This window comes from Ciconia boyciana, chromosome 8, assembly GCF_034638445.1.
Source record: "Ciconia boyciana chromosome 8, ASM3463844v1, whole genome shotgun sequence".
Lineage (NCBI taxonomy): Eukaryota > Metazoa > Chordata > Aves > Ciconiiformes > Ciconiidae > Ciconia > Ciconia boyciana.
Window position 1 is genome coordinate 3,386,512 of NC_132941.1, and position 13,865 is coordinate 3,400,376.

Consider the following 13,865-nt stretch of genomic DNA (forward strand, 5'->3'; position numbering starts at 1 on the left):
TTTCTCCTGTCTGGTCCCCTCCTAACCAGAGTCCCCCCTCCTTCAGCTAACAGTGCCTTTGGTTGCTAAATGCTTTTCTTTTTTAGCATAAATATAAATGACTCGAGAGTGGTGTGTGGAAAGCAGTAGAAGCCACCTGCTCTGATACAAAAGGGATCAGGATGTTTTAGCCGAATGAGCTGGTAAATGGAAAATGCAGCTGGATGTAGACGAATGCAAAATGATAATTGGGGGCAGTGAACGGAAAGAGGGTGTATAATAGCGGGGGCACGTAGAAAGTGTAACAGCCACAGAGGGGAGGCAGGGGTTACTGCAAAAAATCCTTGAAATGGCCCACCTAACGCTGTCAGGAGTGGAATAACATACCCCCAGACCCTGATGTACATCAGCAAAGGCGGCGGCGGGGTTTGCAGAGGTTTCCCGTGCAAGCGGCCAGCGCACGGCTTTGCAGCAGGAACAGTAAATGTGGCCACGTCCGATAAACTGCTCCTTACAGCACCTTTGCGCTGGCACCTCCTTTAAAATAGCAAAGATGGGTCATTTCTCCAAGTGGGTTACAAACGTCACTGAGTTAATTCATCGGCTTTTGTGTGTGTGGAGTGGCGAACAGGAAAGCAAAGGGGTTCAGGTTTGCCTGCAGCCGTCTTTTATGGTCCAATCAGCCAATTTTCTGTGTAACTATAATAAATCACGGCGACAGACACACAGAATGGCGTTGTCTTTATGTAATTATTCCATAAATTGCCCCATTTTCTCCCCTAGAAAGCTCTCCCAGTTCCTTCCCTTTTCTTTGCTGGAGAAGGTTGTTATCCTGAACACAATAAGACAACCGCGTTTGAAGAACTTATTTTGTAAGCAAAGGGTAAAGAGATGGAGCCTGCTCCTTTTTCCAACCGGTGGCTCTCGCGCGGCTCTTTGCTCCAAGGGGGGATTTGCAAAGCAAGGGAAACAATCTTACAGCTCGGGAAATCGAGCGTGAACTCCAGGACTGAAGCAAAACCATCTCACTAAAAAGCCCGTCAACACAGAGCCGAGCTGCCAAGGGCGACGATGGGGAGAGCAGCCGGCGGGCTGGGGGGACGGGTAACGGCAGGGGCGAGCGTGGCTCTCCTCCTCCTTTAGCTCTGCATGTCATTTCACCTGGGCTGTGGCTTAGAGGAGTCTCCTGTACTCTGTGTCATTAGCTTCATGGTGGCATTTGGCTTCTTTGCAGAAAAACACGGGGTTTTTTCTCTCCTCCCCCCCCCCCCCCAATTTTGAAACCCCACACCGCAGTGACAAAGGGTAGCTTTTGCATCTTTAAGTTGTCCCTGTGCAAGTGACATTTTAGGGCACTTTGGCTTTCCAGCTGCTGCAGATGGCACCCATCACTCAGCCCCGCAAATCACCCTGCTGAGCAGCGCAGAGGCGCTTTCCAAAGCAGCCCAGCTCCCTCCTGCAAACGGCACGCTTTGCTGCAGATTTGCTTCTGAGAAGCTTTTAATTCTCTTCCCATTCCTTTTCCATTCCCATCCCCTGGCTAACTACTGTTTCAGACTGCTGAACAGTAAGCACGCAGACCAGGGCAGGTCCTGCCTGCGAGAAGCCAGATAAACTATTCTCCTGTGGGCACTTGCAGTTATAAAACCCACACAATTTGTGTACAGCAAGACTTTGGGGACCTCTTGGCTTGGCTAGTGTTTTGATAACTGAGCTTGTGTTGTTTCTCCCTCCCCCTGCCCTGTAGAAGATACTTTTTAAAAATACAGCAAGTGGGAAAGAAAAAAAAAAGACCTTTTCCCACCAAGGATATAAAATTTCCATCAAAGCGGCCATGTCACTAGAGACCCAAAGCTAAGAAGTTGATCTTATATCTCTATAATAAACTAATTTATTAGGTTTTTATTTTAAGAGTTGGTGGTATTAATTAGATTGATATGGCCCATAAATCACTTGATTTGGCTGAGCCCTCAGATACTTGTAATTTAAATTAATACAGGTGCAGCTCAATTAATCTGATTAAATCCTGGGACAAGCAATGTACTGTTTGCAGCACCCAGGAGTACATGACAGGGAAAAAGAGTTTTTTAAGGTAACGTACCTTCTTCATCGGAGGGTCAGATCAGCTCAGCTGGTGAATCAAGGTACAAGAGTGGAGCTGCAGAAGATGCAACCTAAAAACCAGTACAATGTGCAAGGTGAGAAGCTAGACCTGCAGAGCCAGGCATCTCTCCAATATCATAAAGACTGGCCACTTGCTGGGGCTCGGTGCAAAAGGCAGATGCGGTACAGCCGCTCTCCGGCTCTGCCCTGAGACCTGGCAGCCAGGCAAAGCTCATCACAGCTTCAGGGCCAGGCAAGGAGCTGAACTTCACAAACTCACAGCAACCGCTCTGGTTTTGGGGAGTCCTGATCTTCTCTCATCTTTAGGCACCAACAAATGAATTCCCCAGAAGGTGAGTTTAAGCCGTTAGCGAGCATAAGCCATGGCCTCATCTCCTTTGCGGTCACTATCTTGATTTTTTTCTGCCTCATTCCCCGGGGCACTGGCAATGAGCAGACCAGGACGACTGAACAGAACGGGCTGATGTGGAGGCAAGTTGATGTGCCCCATCCGAGACATACCTGTCCTGCAACTCCCTTCCCATCAAGAGTATTTCTCCTCTGGTGATGTTTCTGGATACTGCATCATGGTAGTGGGGATTTTATTGTGCCTTGCCCGTATAGAGGGCTGAATGCACCCTCCTGTGGGATATACGTTGCAGTGTGTTCTTGCAGGGTTGCACCCATCCACTTCCTGGCGTTGAGGGTTACTAAACTTTTACCGGGTGAACGACACCAGATACTCGACCGGTGTTTCCATCTAGTTTTTTCCAGAATACTCTGGGCTGACAGCTCTCAAGATTGATGTTCCCTGTCTGTACAGCCCAGACAGCTGCCGTGCAGCCTTCTCCCTACGCTCCTGCTAATTTGCCTTAATCCCGAGTTTAAGCGAGCTCCCCAATGGATAAGAGTGGAATTCAGACCCCGTGGTCCGCCCCAGCCTTGCTTTCTCTGTTGCCCACAAGCGGTCCACGTGGGACGGTGGCACAAGTCTGATATCTACACCAGTTCCCCAGAAGCCGGGTGAAAACCCCTTCCGAGGAGACCACAGCACGTTTAGCAGCAGAGCACCAGCCCAGGGCTTGTGCAGCCGCAGGTTGTTTCCGTTAGAGTACAGATGCCATAAAATACGTTTTCTTTTAAAGCAGGAGATAATGCTATTATAGCAGTTGGATTAATCTAATATTCTTCTTCATCTTCAAAAGGGAATTGCCTAAATAGCCAGAGAGAGACACATTTTATGAGTCCTTCTCAAGGGCTATCAATCAAACTTTCCAAGAAAGGCATTGATGCCCTTTTTGCTCATGAGAGGGAAATCAGATTCCCCACAGCTTTGCTTTCAGCCTGCTGTAGCCTTGCAGTGTAATAGCTGCATCGCAAATGGTCTGGACAACCTTTTCTTCTACCGGTCCAGAGAAAAAACCCACAAGGAGGAAACCTGTAAGAAGAGAGGGAAAACAGCCCAATTAGAGGCAATGATCTCTTAGCTCTCTGCCCTCTCTCCCCCATGGATGAAGCAGATGTAAAACAATAGCTTTATTTGTGAAAATTTTAATTGGGTAGTTCAAAGGAAGCGGCGGAGGCTCTTTTGATCTCTTGGTGTGTTTGAATGCCACGTTGCAACGGTGCCTGCTGGCCACGGCGGTGACCTCTTGTGTTAATTAGTGTTTATCTGAAATCGAATTAGCTCACAATTGGGAGAAAGCAGAGTGAAAAATCAGAGGATAATCATAGATTTGTGTGATTCTCAATTAGAGGTAAAAGCAGGTCTTTGGCTGCTGAAGTTGACGTTAAAATAACTCTGAGAACATTACATTTTTGCTTTGTTTTTCTAATACTCTTCGTCAGATGGTACTATTTCTCTTACTAATACCCCGTGCTGCCTTCATCTTTGCTGAGTCTGCTGGTCCGCGATGCTCATTGGAACTTAAACCATAAACCAACACCGAACAATGATGCATTATTTAGAGCAGACCAAATGCTGTAAGGTTGACAATAGTGCAAAGCTTCTCTTTCTTGTGGTCAGTAATCCATAAATAAATACATCATCTATCTAGGTTTGCAGAACTGTCTGATGGATGGGAATAGCCTGCATTATATGAGGGCACTGAGGACGCTGTGAAAGCCAGCATCTGCTTGGAGTGCAAACTGGCCATTTCTGAGTAACAGCATTAAAACTCTTTATGTAGACGGGGGGTGCGAGAGCTGCCCAGCCACCGTCCTGGCGCCCATCTGTGGGGCTCTCCGGAAGGTAAAGGGCAACAGGGGTTCTTGATGCAGGAATAGAAATGCATGAAAGCATCAGGTTCTCTCTCTCTCTGTGAAATATTAGCAAAGGACAGAATGTGATAGCTAAAACTATCTCAAGAGGCAGGTATACGGTCCCAGTTTCTGCGTAGAGAATAGCAAGAGATAGAAGTCAAACATCTGTCCCCCATGAACATCTGCAGACCTTCAGCGTGTTGGACCGGAATGAAATCCCATTCTCAGATCAGCTCCAGATCCTAAAGTTTCCAAAGTGCCAGGAATGGTTTTATTCAAACCCTGCCTTTGGCTCCTAAGCTAGCTTCAACTGACACCAAGCTAAAAGGTGGACCTTGCCGCTTGCACACGCAGTGTGCTCATCGGCGTGGAGCAAGGCACTCCGAAAATAACTGGGTGGCATTTTCGCCGTGTCCTTGGGCATGCACCGCTCTGTTTTCTGGGGTTAGCCACAAGAGGGTGGCATGATGATGTGCACCAGGCAGCTTCCCTGCTCTGGCTGTTCCACTTCTAGCACAGCATTTTATAGCCAGCTCTGTAGATCTAGCAAAACTTCGGAACAGATCCTTGGTTTTGGCACATGAACGCATTTCCCACTACAAAGGAGCCTGACGGGTCTTTCTGAAGGCAGCCCTGACTGTGCAGCATTCCTTGATGTTACATGCGTCCTTTGTGCCTAAAACCAGCCTTAGTTAGTAGGCACTGTAGCAGCGTATAAAATTTAGACTATTTAGGGATGAAAACTTTTATTGGTACTTGGTAACTGCTGTAGGGAGAAGTCCACGGATGTTGTTTATAAGCAAATATTATTTTTCATGGTCATGCATGTTTACAAGACAGTGACGTTCTTATGCAACTACTTTATAACACATCGGGATGTTTCTAGTGGGTCTTTATTTGATGACAGCTGACGGTGAACAAGCTGGTTAACAAATACACACAAAAAAAGACTCATGTGACAGCGAGGGAGATTAACTTAAATGAAACAGATTAATTTCATCTAAAATCTACCCAGCCTGGATTGTCTCGGCATGTTTTTCTAAATCAGACCTTCGGTAACCCAACCCAAGTCACTCGTCTTGAATAATGAATCAGCCGATGTGTCTCTGTGTAAGGCAAGTTAGCATTTGGTTTTGCAAAGCCTCACTTGGGTGACAAGTCCCAGTAAGAGCAAGGAACAGGGCACAGGGGATGTCCAGGTAGCAACACAAATTGAAGAGATAAAAAAAAACCAAAACCCCGCTCCAAGTTTTATGTGCAAAGCTTTATAAATGCTAGAATTTTTTCACCTTACATTAACATGATAGCTTTTCATGCATAGACAGACAGATGATGTTGATACTCAGAATACACCTTAGCCTCACTGCTGTTTCATAGCCTGGCACTCATCTAAACCAAAATTCCCCCACCCTGGATCCGTGCAGGTTTCTGCAGGGTGCGAGAGTCTCCGCTCACTCGCGGCTCTGGCTGTAGGGCCAGGGACCTTGTTGGCAGAAATCCCTTTTGCCGTGAACATATTTTAAATACAAGCTTCTGAATCTCATTACTTGCTGTCTTTTCCTCTTCCATTCGTTTTTCTCCTAACAATGCACCTGCCAATATCTGCCCCTGAGCCCCATTTTAAGTAGCATTTTCCATAGTTAATGTCACACTCTTGCTCCCTATCTATCTTTGGCAACTGCTGACTGCCTGCAGCAGGACCAGGGGAGAGGGAAAGCCCTCCCTGGGTATAACAATAACACAACACCCATTCTTAGAAGAATGATGAGATAGGCTGTGTAATAAATATTTATAAGAGCAAGCGTAATGAAATGAATGTGTTGTATACTGAAGCTCCCTTAGGGTTTGGTCATCACATGGTTTTTTTCTTCTTTTCTTTCTTCTCTGTGATACAGAATTGTCCTGATGTCCCTGGGTTGTTGAGCAAATTGCTTATTGTGTTGCTCACTTACACAATGCATGTTATTATGTGCAACCAGCTGCTCCTGTTTGGCATTGCTCGCACATACAGAACAGGAGGCTACCGTCACTTTTCTCGTCTGGAAGTCAACGTTCCCTCTAGTGCCGAAGTTGCTGCCAGACCAGAAGAAGTCTGGCAACAAAGCGAGTCCTCGTGGTAAAGGTCCCTAAGAGACTCCTTTTCTGGGAAGACCAAGGTTGCAGTTTCGCAATGAGGTTGAGCTGATCCAGTTTTGTGCTGCCGTTGAAAGCTTCCTCGTGCCTCTTTCTGTATATTCCCATTGCTTTCCTTGTGCTGGCACTAAGTCTTGGGTGACTGCATGGAGAGCTGGAGCAGGGGACTGGTTTTGTTGTTATTGTTGTTGCCAATTAAGTTTTCAGCACCATCATCCTTCCCTCTGGTCCAGCTCTGGGCTCATTCAAGCACTAATGCCATCACAAAGGAAAGAGTAGCCAACTCTTCCGGTAATTAGAGCAGCTTAAATCCATCATAAAATGTCAACCTCAGTGTTGCAGACCTGTCTGGAGTCACAGATGGTCAGAAACCAGAGCAAGGCTGTATTTGAGACTGGGAGGTTTAATCCTGCTTGGGAGAGAAAGAACCTAAGCATGGTCCCAAACACATCTCAGGCACTGACCCCCTGCAAGATGGGGGCCGAGTAGCTGTGGGCAGCGCTTCATATCTGCCAAACTGGAGGGCACTAACCCCCAGGGGGGATGCTTTCACTGAGCAGGAAAGTGCTTTGGAACAAGCGCATCTACAAAAGCTTCACCGTGCTCTAACTTTGGAGCTATAGGGTTTGGCAGCGTGGGGATTTGTGTCTGAGATCAGTGGTCGGAGGGAGCATGCTCAGTCTGCAAAGAAAGTGCCTATTCCAAGTTTAAACAGTCCTCTCCAGGGTAAAGTGGATTAAACTAAGCAAATATAAAGCAACCTTCGCCTGGCATAAGAACATCCTCATCGTGATTTTTAAAATAGCTATTCTGCTTTAAATTGCTGTCTCCGTTAACTTTGAATTAACTTCCATTTCTTTCATTTGCTTTAAGTGCTCTGACCCTGGCCCACAGCTTCTCGATGCTCTGAACCCCAAGCCGTGGGAGGCAGCCAGACAGCATTTTCAGCGGTAGGATTCAGACTGAACCTAGAACTGGGATAATACTGCGCTGCCTACTTAATAAGAAGATGCAACATGCTGTGAATCTTCTTGTTCCTCACTGCTTTCTCTGTGAAACAGCTTTTTCCCTGTTCTTCGGGTTTCTTTTATTTTGGGGGATCTTTTTGGGGAGCAAGCGTTGCTCTTTACCTGTATTTGTTTAGTATCTTGCACAACCGGATCCTGGTAGTTTGAATCCTACAGCTGCCAGCTGGAAGTGGACATGGGCTGCTTAGTGTGGGTTTGGATTCAGAGCCTGGAGAAATGCTGGTTCAGAAACCTCTAACACATGCTGCTGTGCTTCGAGGCCTCTTGCATCTGTACCAACCTTTCAAAAGCATGGATCCGCCCTTGGCTACAGACTGGCTGTATGGGAGAAGCTCCTGCTGCGCTAGATAAATTTATAGCAGCTTTTGCTAGATTTCCCTAATGAGCTCTTCTTTGCTGGGATCTTGCACAAACCAAGAGATGTGTACAATATACTGTCCATATAACTGACTCACCAAAGATGTTTTTTTTTTCTGGAGCACAGAAATAATGTCTCCCAAAGGGGGAACAAAAGGCTGGACTACAAACACCCGCCACTTGCTGTTGCTACTCTTTGCCATTCACACTTTCTCAGCTCAGAGTATCAGAGGTTTGCAGCTATTGAAAGGTAGAAAGAAACTCCTCGCTGACAGGGACGGGAACTTTGGGGAGTCTGCAGTGCATAAATGGGGGCTTTTGCTTGCCATAAGTATTGGGGCAGAAATGCCATTATCTGGGGAAAGAATGTCCCTTCTGTTGGCACAGGTCTGCTGTCACTTTGTTCTTTATGGACTTACAGCCAGGGAGTTATCCAATCCTTCCTGAATCTACAAAGTGTCTCTTTCTCCAGGCTCTCCTTCCTCTGCAAGCGCTGCAAGAAGTCACTTCACACAGCGGTGGCTGAGGCAGCTAATGCCTACCCGGGAGGTGTGACACCAGGAATGCCTCTCTGCAGCCACAGGACCCGCTCCTGCGAACACACGCGTCGGCCAGCGTTGGCTTCAGTTGTGAAGGAGTCGCCCCACGGAAACATTGGATGTTGCGAGCTCAGCTTGTCTGTGCCTCATGCAGGTGGACGGTGGGGACTTGGTGTTACTCTCGCAGCGTACGTGTATTGTCAGTGTGAAAGGAGCTGATGCTCTGGGTCGCGTTACTGGCACTTTCACAGATCAGGGGCTGTTTGCTAAGTCTTTTTTTATTTTTCTTTTCCCCAGGGATAGATATTCAAGGAATATATCTGTTGCAAGCTTGGGTTTGTCAAAATGCTGGTTTAATTCCTGTTCCCACTGACATGCAGGCTGTGGAGAGACAGAGGGGTGCCACAGAGGAATCAAGTAAGACTGTAAAGTCAGGCAGGGAGCAAAGACAAGAATTAGACCTGGGTCTTTTGATTTCCAGGCTAGTGCCTGCTTCTAACCCTGACCTGTCGGCAGGGAGCTGGGTCAATGCCTTAACACAGGCAGGTGCCGTTAGCCAGAGCGTGCAGTATTTTGCAGACCACTAGGTTTTCATTATTTATATTATGCCAGACTTGCCTGACTTTTAGGTAAAGGTTTCCTTGCTTACAGGGAGGGAGAAACATCCAGGATTTGAGGGAAAAAGGGCAGGGGTGTGTCTAAAAGCATACCACTGGCAGACACAATGAAGAGACATTCCTCTACAGCCTCGTTAAAGCCATCTGACAGCACCTTTAAAACCGCCTCACACAGAAAGGAGCAGGTGGGAAAGGCCTAGAGAGAAGGGAGGGTTTGTGGTGGTTGTTAATCGTTAGCTCCATGCTGGAGTAGTGCAGGAGGGAGCACGGCTGTTACTATCCCCCTTTTTTTTCTGCAGGGAGGTAAGTGCATGGATAGGGTTGGTGGATTTGCTGTGGCCTTATTACCCCCTCCTTCCCAGCGAGGTGCGCAGCAAGTGCCCAGCCAGCCGGGAGGGCCCCAATGCTCGGCAGAGCCTCCCTGCATGTCTCTGTCCCGGGCAGGGGGCTGCTGGATCCCAGGGCTTGTCTGTGCTGATAGTGCCAAGTACTACCTTACAGTTGCATAACTCATAAACACAGGAAACCTGCTTCCCACCACGCAGCCTTTCTGGTTTCATTTAAGTTTTTATAGTTCATTATACAAGCTAATAAATAGGAAGGTCTGGATTAAAAAGGTTTCTTTTTTCATATTCTGCATAGCTGGAGCCCTCTCTGCATTCCACACTGCTGCGATAAAACATCCCAGTGCACCGGGCAGCCCCTTCTCCTTTCGGAGGCCAAAGCAGGCTCCCTCCTACCCACTCTGGATGCAGTTGCCTTCTGCTTGGCACCAGCCACCGCTGCCAAAAAGGAGGTCTTGGTGTCATTTGCCCTCAGGACTGAACCTGCACCTGCGGCTTTACGCGCAGACGTGCAGTGTGACTTTGTGTCTGGGACCCAGCCAAGCTGGGGAGGCAGCGGCGTCGGTCTCCATCTTTCAGCACCCTTCAGCTCCCCACCTCATTTCCACTGCTTGGCTTGGCTGGTGGATGGCACCTGCCTCCCTCCGCAGCAACGGGGTGCGGACAGGCTGTGCTGGCTATTTTATTTGCTTTATTTTCAAAGAGAGCCGAGACGCATAGGCTAGACTTCAATGCCTGAAAAGCCCAATGAACGCTATACACCTGAAGGAGTTGTGCTTCCAAATGGGCCCCAGCGGGACTGCAAACCAATGGCGATATGGTCACTGGTGTCTGTTTCCCTCCGTAGCCTAGCCAGGCTGCGTGGGGTGGCTGCCTCACCTCCTCTCCACAGACACGGGCCTGCGCCTGCCGACAGCAAGGCCTGCGGGAGGGCGGCCATCAGCCCTCGGGCGGCCGCCAGCCCTCGGCCGGCTGTGGCGGTGCGAGCCGCCGGGACCCCGTGCCCCTCCGCCTGTCAGCGGAAAGCGGCGGGCAGCCAAGGGTGGACGCTGCAGAGGGCTCCCACAGCCCTGACGGGACAGAGGGGCTGGCAGAGGTGTGCGTGTGTGTCCCCGGAGCACCATGAGGGGGAAGACGACGGCTGGCGGCAGCGCGGTGTCCTCCACACTCACCTGCGGCAAAAAGGAAAAAAAAACCAAAACCTAAAGAAAAGGGGGAAAAAATATTAAAAAGCACATAAATGTTTATAATTCCCCGTTTGCCAGCCTGGGGAGCTGCCGGCCCGGCGGAGGAGCCCCGCACCTGCCGCGGCAGCCCGGCCCCGTTTCCCCCCCCGCCCCAAGCAACGGGACCGCTCCCCCCGCCGCGGGCTGGCAGCAACCTGTTGGTTCCGCCGCTGTCGAGGAGGGCGGGAGGACCCCCCTCGGCTCGGCGGCGAGCCCGCTGACAAAGGCGGAGCAGCGGCAGGCCAGGGCCGCCCCCGCCCCCCGCCCCCGGCAGCGGGGCCCGGCGGCGCCGGCGGGCAGCGCGGGGCTGGGGCTGGGGCGCTCGCACAAAATGGCGGTGGGGTGGCGGGAGAGCGCGCTCCCCTCTTAGATGCGGCCGCGGCGGCCCCTGCTCCCGGCGCCCGGCGGGGCTTACATGGCGCTGGAGGACCTGCTTTGTCTCTGCTTCTCCGCCCTCGCCGTCCTGGCCGTGCAAGGTGGGTGAGGAAGGAAGGGGGGGGTCGGTGCCCCCGAGCCCACGGACGGTCGCGGTCGCGCGTGGGGCCGCGGCGCCACCTGCCCTTACACCGCGCCCCGCTCGGCCACGGGCAGCGGCCGGCTCCCCGCGGGGATGCGCTCCCCGGCCGGGACCCTTTCCCCCGCCGTTTCTCGCTCCCACGTAGCAGCCCTCTCCCCCCCCTTAGTGGCCATTATCCCCCCAGTCGCCCTCTCCCCTCTCAGTGGCCGCTTCCCCCATCCCCCGTGGCGATTTTTCACCTCCCCCCCCCCCCCGGCTTTTCATCCCCTTGAATCGGGCGACGGCCACACTGGTGGCCTCAACCCGTGCCTTGGACGGTGCCTCCTTTGGGGTCACCTTTTGGGGGTGACACAGGGTATCCCCCGCAGGGAGCCCCTCTCAGAGTGCCGGGCTGGAGCGGGGGAGCGGGCCAGCAGCAGCGATCCCCGGGCCTCTGCCTTGCCAGCGGCAAGTTTCCTCTGGAGGGACGGCTGCTGCGCCAAGCCAGCCCAGGGACCAAGCGCTTGTCGGGCGCGGGGCTGGCCCGGAGCAGGCCCAGGTGTCTGGCAGGGCCATGGTGGGGACCCTCGCCCCGCTCCCACCAGCGTAGCACCCATGGGTGAGCAGATGTCCCGTTGGTCAAGGAAGCGACCCAGGAGTAGCCGTGCTCCTCGCGCCCTCCGTTTTGCAACGGTTACGCAAACGGCTCCGTGCGTGGGTACACGTACGCCTGTGGTGCTCGCCGACTTTCTGCGTTTGCTGTCGAAGTTCGCATCGACGGCTGTTGGAGCTGCGGACCTTGGGGTGTGTGGCTCGTTCCCTGTGCGTGCACAGACCCGCAAAAGCTTTTGTCTGCATCCCCGAGAAGGGGCTGGAAAGGTGTAGGCTGGTGGAGCTGCACTGAAAAATGTGAGCCGTCTATGCGCCCTGGAGTTGCTCTCGTTTAAAAGAGCCTCCTAAACGGGGGATTGCAGTGGAGGAGCCATCCCTATGTCATAGTACATTTTTATTCCTTTTTATGATGCATTCTGGTTTGGCAGAACATAATAACAGCACAAAGGATGTTTAGTTTTTACGGCTTCGAAAATAGCCTTTTGGGGGAGAATACAGTGTGGTTGATGGCTGCAGGCTTGTTTTTCTTTTCTTTCTTTTTTTTCAGAACATTGTGAGCTCCCATAAGGGGTAGGTTATCATTTGATATAGGTGCAGCGTTAAGTTGGCTGTGTGTAGAAATGAGTAACAGTCCATGTAAATGGCCCATTGTCATCGGTGCGTGTGGGTTTTTCTAGATGGATGGCAGCCTGTGACCCCACCAGCAGAAGAACGGGTAAGCTGGGACGGGTGGGAGCTGCGTCTCCTGCGTGTTTGAGCAAACAGCTAAGTGGATCCCAAGGCTTGTAATGGAGGGCAATGATTTAAAAAAAAAAAAAAAAGAAAAAAAGGGTGGGGTGGTGGAGTGGATGTTGTTTTTCAAACCCACTTCAACAAGAAAACTTCAAATGCTTTGCGGGAATTTGCAGTTGTGGCTTCTCTGCTTTTTTTTGCAAGCAATTAGGCAACTAGTGAAAATTGTTTCTGTTTGTTTTCTAACAATGGGCCACGTATTGTGTAGAGGTAGTGAGTGCGTCCACACAGTCTGTGGACGTGCCTCTCGGTACATGTGGATGTGCTTTCCAACAGGTGGGTTTGATTCTGAAAAGAAAAACATGGACTTGTTTCAGTCTGAAATTAATTTGGCAGAGGGTTGAAATGGTTTTGGGAAAGTCTGCATTTGATCCTGAAGCCCACGTGTTTTGATCCAAAGTTCAAGCCTCACTGGGTATGAAATACTTAGGAGAGAAGTAGGCTGGAAAACCTTCCCCCCTCCGTGGATTTGATGGAAGCTGTGCCTGTTTACACTAGCTGGGGATGTGATCCAGTGTTTTGAAAGCCTTCTGTCTGTCCTACTTTGAGACTTGTTTTCCCTGCAGTAGCAGGAAAGGGTTTAAGAAAAAAAAAAACCCAAAACAAAACAACCCCTCTTCAGTTGACTCTGGCAAGGGGGTTGTGCTGATTGGTTTCCTTGGGGCTCTCTACAGGGGACGTGTTGGTGGGAAGTGGGCTGAGCTTTCCATCCGAGGGATCAGCTGAAATCCATCTGGGTTTATGTCATTTGGATTTGTGGTTGAGTCCTCTTGCTGCAGAACAGATTTCCTTTTTCGACATCACCTAACTTTAGTTCTGATTTGTTTTATCCTTCCTGTCGCATTTGTCTTGGCGGTGTAACCCCGCAGCCTGCTGCGTGCAGTGAGTGCCTTTGCCTGGGGAAGTCAGTGTTGCCATTGTTCGGGGATCGCGCGTCTCTGCTGCTGCGGTCGCCTGCGCTTGGCAGGATGTCACCTGCATGCAGATCCGCTTGCCCTGTTGACTGTGGTGTTGCAGTGTCGCCTGTCCGTAGGCTGGGTTGCAAGGAGGCAGGATGGGGGGTGCAAGGAAGGGGTATTTCTTGCAGTACCCAAGAAATGGGGAGCGCTGACAGTGCCAAACACTCGTGCACGTCACGTTAGCGAGGTTTTGCCTCTATCATGTTTCCAGGGGCCGGTTTCTTGCATGGGAGCTTGCTGCCATTGGGTTGGGGCTGTCATGACAGCCAGTCTCCAAGCCTGATGGCAGGGGCTGCTCGAAAGTGGGGAATGTTTCTGCTGGTTTCTCTGTTTCTCTTCTGGTGCGTGAGGCTGAAGGAGAAACTGCTCAGGCTTGGTTCTGTTTTTGTTTTCCCTGTTTTCCCTAGCTTTTTCCTTC

The 13,865-nt window shown here is 50.6% G+C and overlaps 1 protein-coding gene across 1 annotated transcript in view; it reads left to right on the forward strand.

Moving 5' to 3' along the window:
* Nucleotides 1–10,958: 10,958 nt before the first annotated feature.
* IGDCC4 (immunoglobulin superfamily DCC subclass member 4) overlaps nucleotides 10,959–13,865 on the forward strand; it is a 97,490-nt gene continuing 94,583 nt past the window's right edge. The window contains exon 1 of the mRNA XM_072870222.1: nucleotides 10,959–11,064. Within this exon, the coding sequence (XP_072726323.1) occupies nucleotides 10,959–11,064 (106 nt within the window). The remainder of the gene's footprint in view (nucleotides 11,065–13,865) is intronic.